The sequence below is a fragment of the Opisthorchis viverrini genome (assembly GCF_000715545.1).
Source record: "Opisthorchis viverrini unplaced genomic scaffold opera_v5_7, whole genome shotgun sequence".
NCBI lineage: Eukaryota > Metazoa > Platyhelminthes > Trematoda > Opisthorchiida > Opisthorchiidae > Opisthorchis > Opisthorchis viverrini.
The window spans coordinates 86,843-108,794 of NW_008751663.1; the positions used below are offsets into that span (position 1 = coordinate 86,843).

Below are 21,952 nucleotides of genomic sequence, written 5' to 3' on the forward strand. Positions count from 1 at the left end.
TTTTGTTTTCCTGTCATCACTCTTCCTTCCTCAGATCGAAGAAAGTCATTCCTTTGATCATGTTCCCGCTGCTTGCCTTGTTTAATACCTGTGTACTAGTTAGCTGTTCTACTGGTTCAAACAGTCAGTCGATTGATTTCCTTGACAGAGCATGCCATTAGTAAGCCTGCTGAGGACTTCACAGATGAGCATCTCTTACTAGACGAGTTCTTTTTGCTCCTCCGTGTTTACGGTTGGCCGTTTAAACGTTATGTTCGGACTGCCTCAACGCGGTACTTTTGTTACTGACTTTATCCAGACAGATGACGCGATTTGGAGTAGCTAGGTAATAATTTCTTGATTGACCATAAAGTATGTAAGCAGGAGCTCCGATTTACTGTTTTTACTGTTCGGTTGTTGGTAAACTATCTCCGCACATGGACATGTTAGCTGTCGCGGTTGATTAATGTCCGGATGAATATAATGCTTAGGTGGACGTCGATTTCCGGAGTAGCCTGGTGTCACTGTGGCGCCATACGAATGGCGAGCTATACTGGGTAGACCAGAATTAAAAGCGGATAAACTGAACAAAGGGAATGGAATGCCACCAACACATCCAACTGATGGTTCGTGACTGAAGCACTTAGCTTGATCAACCGCGCAACGCAAAGGTAGAGTAGCCCGTTTCCGGAAAAGTTCCAAAAACAGTCGGTAGATTTGTTGTTCCTTTAGTCCTTTCTCGATAGAAGGATACACGTGAGTCAAGTTGGCGAAGGTCCGTCCTCAGTCCCATAAAATACTATTTCGCCACTTGTTGTCGCAGTTGGTGCGTGCATGATCTGAAAACCGAATGTTCGAAACCTAACCCTTAGGCAATGCTTAGTTCTCCTTCCACAGTATATCGCATGTGTTTGAATCTGACAAGAAATGCATTCATGTTTCCGCCTCAGTGCTTCGTTTTTTTCAAGCGCTTTGAACTCTATCGAAATGTTTGTTTAGCTTTCTGACCATTTGTCCTTGTCTGAGTACGAACGATCCCAATTATCCATACCTTATCTTGAACCGGCGTAGAATTTCATTCTATAAATGAAAATTTTGGAACGCGACATTTGGCTGACCGTTCCCTGAACTGTAGGAAAGTTTCCACCGAAATAACCCAATAATTGGGATGTAATTAGTGACCAGTCAGTCAGATTACGTTGACTTTAAATCCGTTTGTTTACTTCTGAGCCGCCACAGACGAATACCTATTCTGGATTTTGTATGCTCATAATCCACGATTTGTCGACATTTAGTCAATCGGAAGCCAAGCATTTTTCAAGTGAACTTCAGCAAACAGTGTGTAGTGCATAGCCTTATTTTCGTCGGTGTACACAACGATATCAGTCAAACAGAGAGTAGATTTTATCCCCCCCCCCCGCAAGCTTTCTACTGATTTTGGCCACACGTACAAATAATCTCATGCCACACCGGTCGTCTGATGGTGCCACCAGCTGGGTCGCCTCAATTGCTGTGTACAGCTGGACGAGTAAGCCAAGACAGACTACTGCTGACGCTTCCATCCTTTCATATATTCGTTGTCTCTTCCCCGCCCCATTGCTCGCGGCAACTCCGTAAACCCATCTTAAGGACTGGCGGATCCGTTTGCCCGTCGTTGCCGTTAGCAGCAATATCTATGGCCGACTCGGCCGCCGAGACTTGGAATATGGCAGTAAAGCACCACTGTCTTCATCTGGTTTTGGAATTAATGATGACGATAATAATCATAATGGTTCAAACTACGACATCTCTACTTCCTCTGCATAGACTCGATAAATCTGGCAGTAACTCAGCCTTCGTACTTCTGGGTGGCGCCGAAGGGCGTCGCAGCTAAACCGCAACGACATTATTGTAGTGTTGCGTGAGCTCAATGCGATACCATTCCAGGTGACGCGCATAAATGGGTCGTGTTGTCGGTTCTGTTACTGACATTGGTCGGATCACACTCAGGATGGTTAACGAATGCAGCAATGTAGATTCTGAATTTCAAAGTGTGGTTTTCAGGGGCCGTGAATTCGAGATTCAAAACAGCACCTAAGCGGGTCAGTCACGTTAGTGGGGTAGCTAAAACGGACGAACCCTATTTTATTATCGTTTTAGGACCACACACAGACCCGTAATGCACAGATTGTCACTTGCTAACGGGATTATTCTGATCTTCTTTGGAACCTCTTGTTCCTTTTTAAGCCGTCAGATTCTGCTGACTCAAGCTAAATTTATCGTTTATTATGGTCCACTTCAGCAAGATTCAGTTGAGTCTCCTGCCAAACCAAATTAGTGTACAAATGAGAGTATTTGTCAAAATCTGTCCAATTTGGGTTAGTGTAGAACATAAGTTTAACAGAAACTCTGGAACTTCGCCTAATGAATGAGCCCAAAGAAGGGCGAAACGCGTCCTGGGCTGTCAAGGAGTTTTCGGCAACCTTAGTTTATTACGTCTAGGAAACAACCATGAAAAGCACTTTTTTCCAGTAGCGTTTCGTACAATCCATCTTACTCTGTTTTCGTTTTTCAGTTCATCTACCCATTTTCAGGGATTTCATCAGCTTTCAGCCGAATTCATAATTACCTCTTCAGTCAATTATCGATTTTATCTTTACCTTCTTGACTTCTGGTCGACTTGTCTGCTCGTCCTTCTAGTGTTTGACTCTTATTTGACCCTCCAACCTAGGTTTAGCCATCCTACTGAAAACAGATCTGTGAAAGGCGAAACTGTAACTCACTCTATCACGGGGGTTTGTGTGGAGTTTCTGCTTGTCGATACCCGGTTTTAAGGGGCGGGGGGGTAGTTAAACCGGTGGAATTCTGCTATTCACTTAGCCAGTACACCTCGGGTAGCTTGCTGACATCCTACATTGTTTGTGTGTTGACCTTCCCGTTCTGTTTAGTGCCTGGCCTGCGGGTTTCACAACAGCTTGGCCCGGTCCGCTATGATGCACCTTAGCTGCGAGGAGGCATTGAAGTCCCTACATGGTCACATTGTGGAAATGTTCAACCGTAATATCACTGCACTGGACTGGAGACGGGACAAAGCATGCTTTTTCAAGTACAACGAACATGGATTCACACGACCTGGGGCTTTTGTTTACGTGCCTTGTAAAGAGGACACCGTGAGTTTGTTCGTCGCACGGCTTTGCTGCTGGACGGGTGTCAGTGTTATTGTGTGGTGACACTAGTTCCTTGTTTATACTGTCTGACCACCGCTTGTGAAAGTGTACATGTAGATGCTTGTTGTTTTGCGCTGTTTGTGGAAAACCGATGAGGTGTTTCCACTCTCCCTGTATCCACGTGTATGGCAGGCACGTCTTGCTGTTTTCCAGCCCCATCTTGATTAGACGCGCCATTCGTACGCTCTGTCAAGGTTTTAGCGTTTTGCTTTTGCGTTTTTCTTTACTGAGTCCATTTTAGTGCATATCATTTTATCTAAATTTAGTCGGTCTAGTCTGTGTGGGTATGACCGCTTTGTCTGCCTTAAATGGCCGAATGAGTGCCGTTCTGTATTCCCGAATAGTACCGCATCACGGCCTATGGTGATAGCTACCCCACACTCTTCGGTGGACAACACGAGGTAGACTCACTTGCAATTGAAATTGGCGTTAATGAGGGCCTCAACTGAATCTCTCGCTGTCCTTCAGCTAGATGTACCACACAAATCCACCTCTCGTTCCATTTGCCACGATTTTTGAGATATCACGGTGGATTTTATTAGCATAACCTATTGCTCACGAAGTTGTTAAAAACTCTATGACAGCCTATCGCTGGTCTCGTGCTTCTTGTGGCTCAAACGAAGAAGAAAGATCCAACTGAGTTCCTCGTGAATATCGGTGTAATGTGCAGATTAGTGTATTTCGGCTCGAATAGAAAGTATAAGGGTGTAAAAAAAACCTTGAGGAATATTTGGTCACATTATGCACACTTATGAGCCGATAATCCATCTCGAGTGGCATTCTCCTCATGCGCTGCTGACTCTGACGTGTGTGCCACAAATCGCTTCCAACCATTACACGATCCTCTGTCCCAACCTATGTTGCATGGGAGAATGAGTCAGGATGTAAACAAAGAAGTTTAGTGTCTTGTGACGGAACAAAGAATCTGTGAAACACGACACCTTTTGCGCAGCACTGTGAAACGGAAGGTCATGACTCGAGGTTAACTTCGAAGTTTAACTGGACGGCGCTTGCTGCAGTCCACAAATGCATCCAATCACATTGATCAATTCGTTCCCGAGTTTCTGATATCGGATCTGGGGTCCAGTTTTGTTTCGACTCTGCAGTGTAATAAATACGTCCCATAGTTTACATAATGTTCTCTGTGCGTCAGTCTGTATTAGAACATTTTTTCCTAGCCTTATAATGGAGGGTGGCATCCGAGAGTTCATCAGATCATAAGATGATGAAGAAACACCTAAAGTGCTACGCATAGACAGTGTTGCTCACATTTAAGAAATGAATAGCATCGTTGCATTTGAAACACCGCTCTGAATGCGCACTGATCCTTATCTACCGTTTGAACGAAAAATTAGGACCCTTAACTTCAATACCGTGTCCCACTTTGGTAAATTGGTAAATTTGTGTCTCATAAAACTGAGCGAAACCGTGGTTGTTGGAAGCCCGTTCTTGAAAAACCTTTTCTGCGTGACACACTGAACTGCGCGCCTGATTTTCCTTCCTTAAGTTCAATGGTTCATATGGGCTGCACAGTGACCAGAATTTCACATTTGGAGAGCCAAATATCTCTGAATTGCCTGCTGTTGAACTTTAATCTTTTGTCCGCATTGCTAATCGGTTACGTGCTGTTACCTTCTTGCGGCATACGCATAAACCTCTCCTGTTGATAGGAATCTCAAATTCGAGCCGATGGAGTTTTGCGTGAAGAACTGGAAACAGCGGCGGACCAGCTGTCTGCGGAGATCGATAAACTTAGGGCCTCTACGGAAGAAACATGGAAGACCCTGGAACATGTGAGTCTTTGCTGATAATACTGTATTGATGAATGAAACTCATCACACACGGTTGCCTTTCCCAGCCCCCAAAAAATCAAAATTTGTATGCAATAACCGTAATTCTTGTCCCTCCAGCTTAGTTTGTTTCGTTTGGTCGTAGGGCCGATTCGCCGGTTGCTTTCATACGTTCAGTTGTAACACCCTTCCGGTGCTTAGCTGCCATGCCACTCGAAGGAGGAACGAGGGTTGGGATGATGCCAGGTTGCCCAAGCCTAGACAGGAGAAGTCGAGAAGCAGAGGTAGAGTGAAATTGTTTGTCGTAACTGTCGCTGTCTTCCAGACCCCATATGCTTCATTTTGAACCGTCCAGCTCCACTGCAAATATCCACTTTATGTCTACCCGCTTTTGATTTCCTGCGTGCTGCATCAGCATGTTCAACGTGCTTTGGTGCTCTCCGAAAGCAATTTCGCCCAAATCCGCTATTGTATTTTGAAGTTGTTTCTCCAAAACTAATGTTCATTTTTCACGCTGAATAATTGTGAACCAGAACGAATGTGTTGAAGAGAACCAAGGGGAGCGTCATGAAGCAGTCAGTTTTCACTTACCCGCTGTGTTGTGTGCGGCAAATCAGACGACCTGTCTGATGGCACCTTGTGGCGATCATTGTCGAATGAGGCTATGTGTAGCTAGGCGACTCCAGCCCTTACGTGGGTTGGCATGCTGCCAAGGCATCCAGACCTAAACAGGAGTAAAATTAGGAACTACAACCAAAGGCCTTGGGGCTTCAGCCCCAATCACAAGGCAGTGGTTGTTGGCATAAGATCACCAAACCAGTACACATTTTTAAAGAGGAACTCCCTATACATGTTCCTATCCCCAACCCGGGGGACTAGGAGACCATATGCGTCAGAGCTCCACTCACTGACCAACCTGGTGTGAATTGCTTTGAAATTGTCACATGTACACCCTCCAGTCTGACTCAATAGTTTGTGGGGTATGCACCCCCTATCACACTTTGATAATTCCTACCGAGAAATCCGTGAAAGCGCTGGCTAACTTGGTAATCAACCTATGTTCATAAGTTACTGAACAGACATTAATAAATTCAAGTCCAGCAGTCGAAATGGGGGTCGAATGAACGCCCGCACTTGGTGTGATGGACTAATTTGACGCTTTGAAAGGCAATTAATTGCCGCGAGTTGACAATCCATTGGTTGGGTATATTCACATCGTATTCAGTGTGAACGAAATTAATGAATCGAGAGGTGTGTGTGTGACCTTTCGGTGGCACTCGGAAGCAAGGCACGAGTCTAATTTCGTTGATGTTAGGCTAGATTCGATAAGGTTACTGTACTCAGGTTGCACTCATGAATTCAGCCCCTCTGACTGCTCAGATTTTCGGCTTAGTATATTATATACCGTTCAGTTGTAGCACTCTTTCGGTGTCTAGCTGCCATGCCACACGAAGGAGGCACTAGGGCTGGGATACTGCCAGATCGCCCAAACCTGGAAGTCGAGTAGCAGAGGTCGGGTTCGAACCACGGACCTTCCGGTCAGTGAATTCGCGCTCTAACCACTTGATCCATCTCGCCCCAGCTTAGTATATTAATCGACTAGACAAAAGTAAGTAGTTGTATGCGTCAACATCGAAGCTAACTAAAAATATGCTGGCCACCGAATCAGGTGGCCCTGTCTCCAGACCGAACTATCCACCAACACTCGTTACCCTTAGGATGGTCTTCACAACCGGAAAGTCGTTCCGAAACGCTGTAGTTCCGTGGTAGTTACCACTAGAACTACTTTCTCCTCAAGGTCATTCTCAACATATGCCACCGATTGTATAGGTCTCTGAACACGAGTTACTCACCTTTTAAAAAGCTCATTTCTGGAACTCTTGTGCGTCAGTATGTACCTACCTCGCTGAGGGATATCCGTGGTTAGGCGATTTGGTATCATAGGTGACCCATACCACAACTTCCCATGAACAGCGAACAAACTACAAGTTCACACATATCGTGACTAATTTCTTTCCAAAAGTGGATATCTTATTCTATCTTAACGCCCAAACACCTTTTGTCACATTCATCCATACTCGTGCAGACATCCTATTACGACAGGTGTCATGTCGCTCTGAGAATGGTTTGAGATTGCGCGGTCGAACCGTTAAGGTTATCGACGTTCAAATAGTTAGGGTAGGGGTTAGACATGTAGGTAGCGTTTCCCAATTACGGAAATGGTTATTTGGCCAAGCGCCCATACCTGCAGGATGCATCAATGGTATGAAGTCTTGAAGAACCTACGTTCCGCAGCCCTAGGTCGAAGATGCGCAGACGGTCTCACTGAATGAGTCAGTCTTTGGACACAATCTGGTCTCATTCTCTCTCTAGGGAATCTTCACGAGCTGAATGAAATCGTATGTTGCTTTCTGTGTTGTGTTTTTGCAAGTCCCTTGGTGTTTGGTCACAGATTTGTTCTTTCCATTCGTCCCATACTCTACGATTAGAAAGAATTTGGTGGCCTACCCAGTTTACGTACTTTACGACATTTCCTTATGGCTTCCGTTCGATGTCTCTGTGGTTAGAGCGTGAGTTTACCGACCGGAAGGTCAGTGGGTCGAACCCGACCTCTGTTTCTCGACTTCCCGTGTCTAGGCTTGGGTAACCTGTAAGTATCCCAGCCCTCTTGCTTCGTTCTGGTGGTATAGCAGTTAGGCGTCGAAAGAGTGCTACAGCTGAAGGTTCTCTCGCTATCTCAACTAACTTTGTACCTAATTTGTGTGGTGTCTACTTCACGTAAAGTGTTTCGTCCTGCTGCTGTTAATGCCGAATCGGGCAAGTTTCTCTTCGTTGGTCATCCAGCCGGAAACGGTACTTAGCTATCTCGTGTTATCAACCATAAAAATAACGATTCAGAAGTATGTGTGTAATGATCATTGACTACTGTTACTCCAGTTGTATCACTTGCAAGAAAACCCCATTATTTATTCTGATCGATCATCTTTCAGACGAAAGTAACATACTAAATCTCTTCCTAATGACGCCACTGACGTAATTTCGCACGTTATGTTCCAGGTTGAGAAGAGTCTTCTCGAACTAATCAACCAGAAGGACTGTGATGTTTCTCAGCTATTCGTTTCCGAACACCCTCGTCGACGAAGATCAGTCGGTGCCTCCTCAATCACAAATGGCTCGAGTGCTGCAGGTGGCAGTAGTGGTCTGGGAAGCAGTTTAGGCACAATCGTTTCCAACTCTTCCACTTCCTCTTCCCCCGTAACCGCCCGAGGTCCCAGTCCCATATCAGGTGGCAAGTTGCAGGATCAGTCTTCAGGTGGGCGTAGTCAGACTCCCAGCAGTCCGGCTGCCCAATCTTCCGGTGAAAATCCTTCTGGTATGTATCTGGCATTACGATCGGCCTATCGCGAAGCTCGCATAGAACAGGAGAAGTTCTATCTGGAGGTGAGCGCTCATTACTTCCCGGGTTTTTTATTTTCTGCTCATTCACCAGCATCTCACATCCGAGTGTTTCCTCATCAATGAGTGTTTTTTTGTTGACTGTTCGTACATTACTAAGAACAGTCTCACATGAGACTTTCGCGATTTGAACTACACTCTTGCTCGAATCAAAGTATATAGCATAGCACAACACTGTTTGCGATCCTGTTTTTCTCACCTTCGGTCCTTTGCTAAGACAAGCCACACACTCTCTTGTTGCCTTGCAGATGCAGAATTCAATAGAATGTCTGTCTCTTTTATCTATAGGGTTTCTTACATTCTAGGTTGGTTTTGCTGATCAACCATGTTTCACTTATAACCTTTCTTCCATTCTCATCCAACTTTAGCGCTTCGCGTTTTACACACAAGAGGTACATCGATGTCAAGTTTTGCAGGTTCGGCTGGCCGAAATCCGCCGTGCTTTAGCCGCAACTCAGCCTGCCTCACATTCATCTCCAGAGAACGCCGTTACTATGCGCCCAATCAGCAACGTTCCATACCGGTATGCTGTTCCTGTTCTTCCGACAGCAAGCACTGGTCTACCCGCTTCCAAGGGTCGCCCTCAGACAGATGAGACATCTGAGGTGTCTTTTGACCTTGCACAGTCACCTCCTCCCCCACCTCCCGCGCCACAATCCGAGTCAGCGTGCCGTCTGATGCGGAGCAAGGTCAATCTGAAAGATAGGTCTCTGGTCCAGGTCTGCAATCCGGAACCAGTGACACAATCTACTCTGGTCCAAAAACCACATAAGACCCGCCGTGTGCTCCAAGTTCCTAATGTAGGCAAACCGAAGCTGTTTGGTGGTACGATTGACGAGTATGTGGAGGCCACAAAACAACCGATCCCATGTATTCTGCTCTCTTGCACTCGGGCAATTGTTCAGTTCGGTGCGTTCCCATACTACAATTTGTTTTTTCGTTAGTTCCGAGAATTTGGTTTGCAGTAATTATTTGTCCCTCAGTCAAACCACACTTTCCTGTGCTAGAATTGTTACGTATAGATTTGAATGTGACAATTTTCCGGTACGAATTTACGGTTTCCACTTGTTAAGTGGTCCCTCAGTATTATCGATCTTCACAAGGCACCTGGGGGGCGAGATGGCCCAAGTGGTTAGAGCGCGAATTTACTGACCGGAAGGTCCGTGGTTGAAATCCGACTTCCGCCTCTCGACTTCCCCTGTCCAGGCTTGAGCAACCTGGAAGTATCCCAGCCCTCGTGCAACCTTCGGGTGGCATGGCAGCTAGGCACCGGAAGGGTGCTACAGCTGAACGCGTACAAGGCACCTGATAATCAACCCGAATTTAATCCGATGTTGATCGTAAAAAAGCGGTCAGATTATTGTGTAGGGACCAATCAGTGAGCATCCAACCAGGCATTACTTTATTGGTGAATTACCCGGAAAGACACACGATCTATAATTGCAAAGTGGCCTCATCCAAACTAATGTACTGAGCTGGCTCCTTTGCGCAACCCTTATGGTAGATAAATACATGGGTTACCAACCCACTGCACAAAGTCCGAACAGTAACTTTCATGTAAAATCATGGCGTGATCTACTTTAAAATATTGTATAATTAGTCTAGTTTTAATGTACTATTAAGCCGATAGCAAATTAGGTGCCACATAACAGACGCTTACTTTAGTTTACGCTCGTAACAAGAAAAAGTTACGGAATCAAGTGTGATACAGTTCAGTGTTCCTGTGAATTACCAGCCCGTCGGACAAATTTCACTGTACGATCATGAATGGCACTACTTAGATAACTTGATTACAGCCAACATCAGTAGCGAAGGATTGCTACAATATTTGTGGATCAATTTTGTTAGGATGCTATTAGTGGTCGCGTATGTTGAATGCGCCTTATATGATTAATTTCTGCTGTCACGAAGAGACTGGACCTTACAGTGATGTGACAGTTTGTGTTTCTCCGTGACCCATTGACCTATACTGGGGTATGTTCGTGCGACACTTGCAGTCCCTCATAACACCTTGGTCGGTAGTGAGAGGTCTGACCAACACAATCTCCTGGTTCTCCAAGTTGGGGGTGGAACGTGTGTAGCGATTCGCTGTTCAAAAGTTGTGAAAGGAAGAAGGCCTTCGCTGCTGAGTTACCTACTCGGAAATGCCAACTGACCGGTTACAGACCATTGAACAGGGAAGCAAAACTCTAATCTGCATTTTAGTTACATTCTCTTTCACATACTTATTCCCCCACCGCAATAGTAGCTCTCTCTCTGTAGGCCCATTAGTTAGGACTGGTGTCCCCGTTCGTATTACATCAGTTTTTACTGTAATATTTGCGCTTCAGCCGGAGCCGACAGCCTCGGACATACTGATGTAAATTTCTAAACTCCGACACTCAGTCTCTTTGCCCACTCTTAATGTTCGCCCTCTGAAGCAATCAAGGTGCTCTTGCTCTCATACTTAAATAACTTCATACTGATGTGTGTTGCGTATGAGAAGCAAGAACTCAAGATGCAAGCACAATAGCTTAGCTAACCGCCCCATCGTTCTCCACTCGCTTCTGGCTGCTCACGTCCGCTGCAGCAGCATATGCAAGGATTTGTGTTGCCTTAAGTCACTAGACTAAGGATATTTGTTAGATTGAATACCCGTTAATAGTCGTCAATGTGCGGTTCGTCTGGCAATGTCCGCGAACGTTTTCCACTAGCGGGAAGTTGATGGCTGTCTGTTTGTCCCATCTGCTTAGGCCCCAACCGACCATACCTCTGATACGTTTTATGATGTCTTGTGAGCGAAACAGTGGAGGATCAAAGTGGCACGATTATCTTCTGTGAAGAACGCCTTGACTGCTGGACGGAGTACCTCGAGCCACGAATCTCGCAACCAACCGCTGTCACTCATTTGGATCTTACAGCTGAAGTAGAATTCTGAACGGTAGACTTGGAACCTCGTATGGCTTCAGAGTTTTATGGCAACATGTATATCGGTCTCCTGATCCGGATACCCTCCAACCTGCATTGTTCAATTATGGGGGTGAAGTCCTTAATCAGCGATCGTCTGATCTATTAGCCTGCATTGTGTTGCCTTAAGTCACTAGACTAAGGATATTTGTTAGATTGAATACCCGTTAATAGTCGTCAATGTGCGGTTCGTCTGGCAATGTCCGCGAACGTTTTCCACTAGCGGGAAGTTGATGGCTGTCTGTTTGTCCCATCTGCTTAGGCCCCAACCGACCATACCTCTGATACGTTTTATGATGTCTTGTGAGCGAAACAGTGGAGGATCAAAGTGGCACGATTATCTTCTGTGAAGAACGCCTTGACTGCTGGACGGAGTACCTCGAGCCACGAATCTCGCAACCAACCGCTGTCACTCATTTGGATCTTACAGCGGAAGTAGACTCCTGAACGGTGGACTTGAAACCCCATACGGATACCCTCCAACCCGCATTGTTCAAGTATAGAGCTGAAGTTCTTAATCAGCGATTGTCTAATCTATTAGCCTGCATCCGGGGAAAAACTGATCCTGACAACTGGGGAGAACCGGCGACAGTGCCTTTTTTAAAGGGGGCTCGTAGTGAGCGCGGTAATCACAGGGGGATCAGATTGAATCCAGTCGTAACGAGACTGTTGGCGTCACTTCTTCGTCGCTTTATGGTGGCTAGTGAAACACTGACTCGTGAAGGGAAGAATCTTTCGTACACAAAGTGCTGTCCCTCAGAGGTGCCTACTCTCTCTATTCCTATTTAATTTCATAGTCGATGGGATAAGGAGACGAACGGTGGAAGATCTTCTAAATCCTTGTGTTCCACTGGCTGCTTTGTTGATCTGGAATATGAAGACGATATCGTTCTCGTCTTCGAAGAGGAAAGAAGGCCCAGATGTTTTTGGATGAACAGACCAATGTCATCGCGTCCTTTGGTATTCGCTTTGTATACACAAAGTGTGATTTTGCTTCTGAACTTGCAGGCGCTGAACACCCCACTACCAATCCAAGGAAATGCACTTGAAGTTGGGAAGCGTTCAATACAACTTGAAAGTTGTATTAGTTACATTTTAGTGTGACAGTTAGGTTAATGCACGAACCTGCAAAGCTCGGGTCCTGTTTGCTAATTTAAGACATGTATGGCGTCAAAGTTGTATATCCCTGAATCTCAAGGACGTATGTATCAGGGTACGAGCTGTTTTGCTGTATGGCTGTGAGACTTGGCCTGTTCGAACAGTGGGGCTGAGACATATTCAGGTCTTCGCCAAGTGTTGTCTCAGAACCATAGCACCTGTAGGCTGGTGTCGGCGAATCCGCTGCGATACAATTAGAAAGCGAGTGCAACTAGACCTTCAGTCGAAGAATATGTCCAGCACCAGAAGCTTCATCTGTTAGGCCATGTATTGCATATAGCGAACAACTGTTTCGTGAGGAAAATGCTGTTTTTCGTACCCAATTCAGAGTGATTGAGGCTAAGCTTTGACCTGATGGAGGAGCGTGACGGAGATTACGGAAAATTTGGGTATTGTTGGCGCAAATCGCCTTCCAGGATGAGGACCACGTGATCTGCACTGCGCCTGGTTGGAGACGCTGCAAGATACGACTGCTACTCGATGTAAATGACATTCTAGTTTTCACTTTCTATCCAGATTGCCTGAGTGAATTTCTGGATTTGTGGACGCGTCAGACGGATTTTGGTAGGCTAGTACTAAGTCTCTTCTCCATCCACTTTTATTCTTTTCTTCACAATAGGGCTTTCAAACAAATACTGGTTGTACGTCAGCGAAGCATCAGTATTGAAGACCACTGTCATGATGTCGATGCTGTTGATGATGATGCGTAATTTCTGAAAATGTGGAATGTAGCTGCTTCGCACCATCTTGACCTTTTCCTTAGATGTGCTTAAGCAACTGACAACAAACGATGATTGCCTTTTACCTACAGTCAGACGGGAACTGCTGGTTCCCGTTCATCAGTCTTCATTTTCACCCTAGATCGTGCATGAACAACAGAGTTTATTTCTGATGCCAGAACACGTATGCATCAGCTGACCAATCAGTCAATTTTGAATACATTCATCCCATTTGCAGGCATGCACCAGCAGGGTATCTTTCGCGTTTCTGCAAGCCAAACGGAGATCAACGAATTCAAAGCAGCCTTCGAAGAGGGCTTCGATCCTTTGGTCGATGCTCGTGAAGCCAGAGACATCAATTCTGCCGCTGGACTGTTGAAACTGTACTTCCGTGAACTCGGCGAACCGCCTTTCCCTCATTCCATCTTCAAAAATCTCATTGAGTGTACGAACAAACGTAAGTATGCTTAAATGTTGCCCTCCCTTGTTATTGGAATCGGAATTTGCTAAGCTGACACCCAAGCAACAGCTGGATGCATTTGTCAGTGGAGCGTTACTTTCACAACTGTTCTACCTGTGGTTTGGATTTTCGAAACTATGACTGCTTGCCAGTATTCGTTTTCCCCCGCACTTTGCGTGTTCGAGTTAAATTAGTGTTACAATGTTATAGTTATGTTACCTACACATCGATTTCGATTCCTGATGCAGTTTAACTATGCACTTGTTCAACAAGCAAGCAGGCGCGGAAGTAAGATAAGATAAAAAAAAGACAGAAATCTGCCGCGCTTTATCTCAGCTGTAAGGCCTGTGTTTGTTCTGTCGAAATTGTCTCCAGTGCTGGAGTTCTAACTTTTTCGAGAATCTGGCATATTTTAATCTTTTTTTTACGTCCAACACGCTGGGATACTTCGATCGCAGCGAATCGTACTGGATTCGTTTGCGGTCGAAAATATAACCTTGCTACCTTGTCTGTCATCACGTGACATGGTCTGTCGCGAAACGTCTCTCATTCACCGACAGCTGTTGGGCTTGGATTAGTTTAATGCGTGGCACGTGAGTGGTTACGGGAGGTTTATGGAAATTGCTTGCGTCCACATCCAAGGACGACTCTATTCGTTAGAAGATGCACATGGGCCATGAACTACTGGTATGCAAATGCCGGTGGTTTGAATGTCCGTGTGCAAATTTGAGTCCCTGCTTTGCTCTGAGCTTCACATGAACCGTTTCACTCAGTGCTTGCTTCTGTCTTGTCACGGCAAACAAAATATTTTTTCCAAATTATACATCCTATTTCACGCCGTCACAGGTCCACTAATGGATCGTTATAGTCCAGGTTACCGTGCCTTCTTGCTGTCCAACTGTACTTTTCCACTTAAGGTCGCTATGAAAGGCAGAAAACCAGTACAATGTAGAACAAAATGTATCCACCAAATCTATTGAACACGGTAGTTGTAAAACTGATGAGAAAGCCCAGACAGATCTTGTACTGGATTATTGTCCTATGGTTACACTGAAAACGTGTCTTTTTGAACAGTCATCCCTGAGTCCTCCGTATGTTGTAGTCCATCATGATTACTCTTTTCAGTGTGACTTGTGTGGCCGAGCTAATATTACATAGACTGAACATTCCTCTATAAATTGCTGTGATTCCGACCTTCATCATCACCGGGATCAGTGTTCAACACCGATGCTTCATTGACGTACAACCATGATTTATTTGAAAGCCTTATGGTGAACAAAAGAATAAAAGTGGATGGAGAAGAGACTTAGTGCTAGCCTACCAAACTCAGTCTGACGCGTCCACAAATCCAGACATTCACTCAGGCAGTCTGGATAGAAACTGACAAGAACGCCACTGACATCGATTAGCAGCCATATCTTGTAGTGTCTCCAACTAGGCACAGTGAAGACCACGCGGTCCCCATCCTGGAAGGTGAGTAGCACAGACAGCACCCAAGCGTTTCGTAATCTCCTTCATACCCCTCCGCCAGGTCAAGGGGTGGCCACCTCTCTGCTTCCGCCACTCTGAGTTGGGCATGGGAAACAGCACTCTCCTTGGCAAACGATGGTTCGGCATACACAACACATCCCAACAAGCTCAGCTTCTGGTGTTGTCCACATTCTTCAGTGGAATTACCATTGCATAACGGAAGACTAGTTTTCTGATTGCATGGTTACGGATTCGCCGAGAACATCTCACACGAGCTATAGTTCCGAGCACCTGAAAATGTCTCAGTTTCGCTGCTCGATCACACCAGGTCTCACAGCCATACACACACTATTACCCTTCGTACTAGTTTTTTCCGTTTTGTCTTACCACAACAATGGATGAGAAATATTGAACACTAATCTGTGTAACCAAATACAGTGCCGCCCTTCAAGGGAGTGTCCATCGAAGATAATTTGCTGTCGTGAACAGGATGAAATAATCCAGCGTCAATTGTCGCACTGTGGGAGTAAGGCTGTCTTTCAACTGCACACCCGAGAGCACTGCATCCCGTTTATCTATGCTAAAGAGCACTACAGGATTAGCTTCTCAATTCCGGTGACGATAGCCATTGATATGGACACCAGTAATGCCATTTCTGCCATTGCATGTGTTCAGGGGCGACTTTTTGGATGAGGCTTCCATGGAACAACTATTGACGACATCAGTCGTATACCTCGTGAAACTGTTGTTGCAAGTCACTTATACAGGCACACAGGTGCATCATGTTGTAATGACCAAACTACGCCGCATTTCTCGTACGGTTGAGAACCTGATCTGAGCCGACGACCCGTTTGGCTCAAACAGCCTTGGGACACCGTCCCAAGCTGCACGACATGCTGCTTTCTCCAGGCGCGTAATACGTACGACTCTGTGGAAGAATACATCGGTGTTATGTTTGTAGGTTCTTGAAACGACAAGCTTTGAGTCTCAGCACAACAGCTTCTATCTTGTGATCAACTGCGATGTGTTAACCAGAACGTTTGGAGTTTCGGTTGGAATTGTGTACACTATACAACGTCTCATCCTGGCTGAGGATCAAGGGAAGTACGCATTTCATGACACTGGAGAGCTTTGGAACATGCGGCATTCGATTGTGTAATTTGGCCACAATTGACTGACCCGTGTGATAAAATCGCATTTGGATAGGGTAAGTAAGGAGCGTCCCTAAACGGTAGCATGAAATTATGACGAAGAGCTTTGGAACATGCGGCATTCGATTGTGTAATTTGGCCACAATCGACTGACCCGTGTGATAAACTCGCATTCGGATAGGGTAAGTAAGAGGCGTCCCTAAACGGCAGCATGAAATTATGATTGAAACTTCAAGGCCTCCTCGGTGCTTGCAAACTATAGGTAATTCGCTCAGAAGAGGAAAGACCCCACTAGTCGCACGGGGATTTGAAGAAGTCGTTGGTGTCCCAGTCAAAACCGGATTACTTAAGGTGTACTGTGTAACTGAAGGATGCTGGTGCTGTATCCTGTTCAAGTACAGTGGTGTGCACTGCTCATCAGACATTGTTGTCAAATGGTACGGAGTAGAGCCGCGCCGGTATGAATATCCCTTAGGATTAGCGCACTGCCAATGATTCTCAACAAAATGAAGCAGCCGCATGGTGCTTCTCTTCCACTGAGAATAGACTGACTTCACCAGAAGTTTAAATATGGCCACAAAACCCCCGCATGTGTGAAAGCTACTCCAAAATTTGCAAAGATCGATGCCACTTTGATACAAGAAACGTTTGTACTGCCTTACTCAAATCGGTGAAACCATCCTCACTGACATTTAGCTTATCAGAATATTGCTAGCTTATCGTACCAACTGAAACATGAAGCAGACTGGTTCAGCACATTCAGTTAAACAAAAACATCACAACAGAGAGATTCAGTTGGTCCTCCTATGAGAACCGAATTCGTATGCAAATGAGTGTATTTCTCTAAGGGGTAATTGGAGTTCATGAATTAAGACGAAAGAAGCCTTTAGTGGATTAAAATTTGTGGGTACGAAAAGTGATCCAGCAGCACTTTTGGCTACGTTACTCGGTTGTATCGCTGAAGGTGTCTACTAGGTCGGTGGAGGGCATACACCAACAGGGATAAGTTCCGTTGTTGTGCTTTTCATCCTTCGCCCCCGAGACTTTGCTTTGTCCGTGCTACACAGTCACAGCGGGCTACAACAAACGGGGTACAACAAGGCAATCGATCACTTGTCTTGCGGAGAATGTGTCCGAGCCAGCCAAGTTTGTCCGATCTTATCAGATGAAGTAGATAAGCATCCGACAACGACTTCAGTACTGTTGACAAAGTGTTCCCCCGACATGTGTACAATGTCTCGAAGACGCTGATAGTCAAAGGCCAACCGTCGCCTTCTATCTTCAACGCTCACTGACCAAGTTCCACAGTCATAAAGCAATGCTAAATGTACTTCAACTTTGAATACTCCGTTCTTCAAATCCTTTGAAATCCCCAACGATCATCCCGTTAGCAATGCTGCCACCGGAAGTGGCGCAACTACCCAGATAAGTGAACTTGGTAATGTTTTGAAAAATTGGTAGCTCGGGTGAGTTTAGTAGTTGCTGATCAGGTGACTGTTGATCTGTCCGCCAAGCTTGGCAGTTGGCTTGCAAACGTTTCGTCACCCTACGAGGAGACATCATCAGTGTGCAAACCAATTACCAAGCTCGGTGAACAGATCAACAGCCACCTGATCGACAATCAATGGGTTAACTTACCAATGACGCCTGCTACTCCGGATGCGTCAATTAGTGTAATATGTGATCACATTTTAAGGTATTTTTGCACTGTGAGAGTGCAAATACATCTATGTACACGTGGCGACAGGTGTGTCGTTATGATTTGCTTTTCGTGGGATCCGATCCGAGTAGCGCGACTTGATTCGCGTGCTGTTTGTCGTTTGAGGAAGTAAACATTGCAAAACCTTCCTGGAGTATGTAGTTGAACAAAAAAAACGATGAGCGCCATTCATGATGAAATTTAAATTTTCACCGTAAACCCTCGCATGCTCATGTTTGTTGGACTGTGGAGAAGTTGCGAAGTTTGACCTTGAGATATCCTCAAACTAAAGGTAGCATCGCAAACTTCTACAACCTACCGATTCGAATACATGTGCAGGTATGAGAAAACGATCATTATTGGCTTTTCGTACGTATGGTCTTGTTGTGTGAGCGTTGTTGGAGAGTAACGGACGCATCCATCAGCTGGATGAAACTCGTTGTTGCTTCTCACGAGCCCTGGTGGACCTACACGTGATGTAACCTTTTGGCGCTGGCTTGACCATGTGCTCCATATGCTAGCTGACCGACTTCCTCAAAGAGTTCTTTTCGTAGCCCAATGGATGGTTGAAACGAGGCAGGGGAGGTTAAGTAGTGACTTGGTAGCGATTACCAGCAACACATGCACAGTCAGAGACTTTGTCAGTTGATTCAGTCGGGCGTTCGGCAGTGCGTATGCATCCAGGCTCCATTCCTTTCAAAGCATAGCTCCCCCCGATGAAAATCAAGCAAGTACGCGGTCTTTTTACAACTGAAGATTCTGATGATGATGGCGGTTCTGATCTTCATTAATTCTTATGGTTTTCGAGTTTATATCGCCAGTCAGGATCGAGGTGTCGTTGTACTTTGCCATCTGAAGCAGTCTTGAATGCTTTCATTAAAGTCAACATTTGAGCATCCCATTAACGCATTTCATTTTGACGTACGCAGGCAATGAATAATTGCCTCGTATTTGGTATGTGGTTACCGATTCTGACAGACCTGGTTTGACTGCGTCTGGCCGATTGTTTAGGGAAATTCATTGAAGCAAAAAGTTTAACCTCTCTAAACTGAGGTCGTAGGACTTTGTTACCGGTTGGCCAGAAGCCCTTAGAGTAAATCCTTGGCTCTAGCTGTGTTGAAGTGAAGCCATTTGTAGGTTCCCCGGAGGCAGCATACGTCCGTATTCAGGAAGAAAAATGTATAAACAGTAGGAAGAAAGTGCGGGTGTCGAATACTCATACATGAGAGAGATTTCCTGGAGTTGGTAGCGGATCTTTACTTATCATTTTGTTGGATAGAGAGCTAGTGGTTGTTACGGAATTGGTAAAGTTAGGCACCAAAATGATCGCTCTAGGAACAGATGGGTGAAAGGTACAGTCGCTTGATCCCCTGCTGTATGGGCGGATGTCTCTTCCCGTTTGACAAGGCCAAAGAAAGGAGCCTTCCTGAGGTATTCATCCTTGAGCCTTTGACTCACCCACAGGATAGTGCAATTTTGTAGAGTTTTGTTCCTGAACCCTGCCAATGATGGGTGTTGCACCATCATCGCAGAAGAAGGCAGTACAAGCTCCATGGATTTCGAGCTGAATCTGTTTCTATTTTCTTCGAACATCTCAGTGTGATGTAGGGAGTGACAGCTTCCTGATCCCGGTTGCGCTATGGCTGTGTGTAGGCCTCTCAACAGTGGAAACCATCCTATCTGACTGATACTCGTAGGCTATACATAAAGTACGTTCATTTTGCGCAACATTGCACTCGCTTATCAGCTTTCTTATCCTCTCAAGTTTGCCTTCTTAATCCTTGTCTACGATCAGAATCCGATATGGATGAAACTGCCCGTCGTCTGCGCCAAGTGGTTATCCAAGGTCTGAGTCGCCCGGTGTTTATCGTCATGCGTTTCCTTTTTGCTTTCCTCAAACAGTAAGTCAACCATTTTACATGTTTTATTCTAAGCAACTCTGTTAATTTTTACAAAACCAAAGGCGAATAATTTCGCTGTAGGAAAACCCCATCGGAAAAACTTTGTCGCCCCGTCTTTTATGCGTCTTCCCTGGCAAGTCTCACCCGATTGTTTGTTTCACGTTACCATACCGCCTTCAACTCTTGTGCAGTTGCTTTGATTATGTGTTTTTCTGGTGGAGTTCTTTTTCGTTTTCTGTGTTGCGTTATTCGTGATTGTTGTATTTACACATGGAAGACTGCCGTCTACTTTTTTCTCTGCAGCTCTCATCTGACAGTATTTCAGGACTTTTTCTGTGCCTTGTCGGAAGGAAGTTTCACTTCCATCAGTGTCTGTTCACTTAAGTGCGATATGAGCAAGTGACTTAACGAAACAGGAAAAAACGAAAAAAAAGATTAAGACCAAACACAACAGTTTTAAATTTAGTTGTTTTCAATGTTACTTCATATTTTTCGAAGTCCGTGTGGTAGAGGAGACCTTACAGTGAAAGGAATCTTTCGTCTTTCCTGGGAATAGCTACTCTTTAAAATGTTTTACACTAAGCAACGACTGACAAGACACATTGTTTTTGCTTCCCGATAGGGGACCTCTGGCTCAGTAGCAGCCATATTTTTCACTAAACTCTTAAAAACTAGATTAGCTCCTAGTCCGGATGAACACACAGTCGGTTACTCTCAGGCTTGTCCCCTAATTTTCTTTCTCCTCAAAGCGTTTCTGAGCATTCAGATGAAAATTCCATGGATGCGTATAATCTGGCGGTCTGTTTCGGACCCACACTGATGCCTATCCCAACCGAGTTACTCCAGGTCCATCAACAGACCAGCGTAATCGAACTAATCAAAACCTTCATCACCCATCACGCGATGATATTTGATCCTCTGGTTCCTGGTCCAGTCTATATGAAACACGTGTTACCGGCAAATTCCCAAATGTCTTCCTCTAAAATGTGCACACCTGGCACGGACCCAAATCGCAGCGAGGATCTCCCATTGACGTACGTCCAATCAGTCGCGTCTGAGGTCGCACAGACAGCTCTTCGTCGTAACTTGTCCGCACATGCACAAAGCCCGACAGATGTACGTGGTTCCAACTTGAGTGAGGATACCAAGTCTTCCAGTAACGGGTAAGACAAACATGGTCTAGATTTTAATCGATTTTCTAAACAATCCGTTTTCCGACCTTCTGTTCAAACACCGGTCTCCTATCCTGGAAGGATTTGTGAGGAACGATGTAAAGTGTTTTCATCATCTGGAGTATGTGTTCAATGGTTTTCGCGGGCATTGAAGTTTTTGATTGTCCACTTTCAGTCAGTTTTGGAGCCATAAATGGAGTCACCTAAATACATTTGAAATCTCTGTGTGCTAGTCGACATTTATGCGAATGATTTCTCTTTTTTTTATACAAGATTATTTGACATGGGTCATTCTACTTTGGAATTTGTCTCGGTTTGACTGCCTCGCAACTCACCCTGTCTAGGTTTGGGTGACCTGGCAGTATCTCAGCCCCTGTTCTCCCTTCACGTGGCATGGCATCTAGGCACAGAAAGGGTGTTCACCTGAAGGACGTTTTTTTAATTCAGTATAGTATGAACTTTGTTTATTTATGCTAAGGTCAAACGTCATCATACCATTGGTTCGGAGCCATGATTCTGCTTGCCAGTCTATAGTTAGCACCACGCTTTTGCGAAGACCCCACTCCTTATCGCTTGATTTCCTCTGAGTTCCTCCATTCTTTTAAGTTATAGCAACCCAATAGTGTATTCTGACCGAATAGATCCACTGATACTTCAAGGCTCGTCTCTTTTAGGCCACTGTACCACGTGCATGATTGATCCGCCTCATCTCACATCGACAGGTCACGTGGTTGCATATCAACCGCGCACGCAATTCAGTCATTTTCCATCTACTGATGAACTATTTATTTGCTGCTTTTTTGCTTTTCGGTTATTAGTAGGGTCCCCAGTGGACAGCATATATC

The 21,952-nt window shown here is 45.2% G+C and overlaps 1 protein-coding gene across 1 annotated transcript in view; it reads left to right on the forward strand.

The window, feature by feature from the left end:
* Positions 1-21,952, forward strand: part of T265_00680 (hypothetical protein) — a gene marked incomplete at both ends in the record, with an annotated part of 50,993 nt that overhangs the window by 20,666 nt on the left and 8,375 nt on the right. The window contains 7 exons of the mRNA XM_009164529.1: positions 2,907-3,128; positions 4,856-4,978; positions 8,033-8,416; positions 8,800-9,340; positions 13,493-13,711; positions 19,830-19,935; positions 20,685-21,098. Of these exons, the coding sequence (XP_009162793.1) occupies positions 2,907-3,128; positions 4,856-4,978; positions 8,033-8,416; positions 8,800-9,340; positions 13,493-13,711; positions 19,830-19,935; positions 20,685-21,098 (2,009 nt within the window). The remainder of the gene's footprint in view (positions 1-2,906; positions 3,129-4,855; positions 4,979-8,032; positions 8,417-8,799; positions 9,341-13,492; positions 13,712-19,829; positions 19,936-20,684; positions 21,099-21,952) is intronic.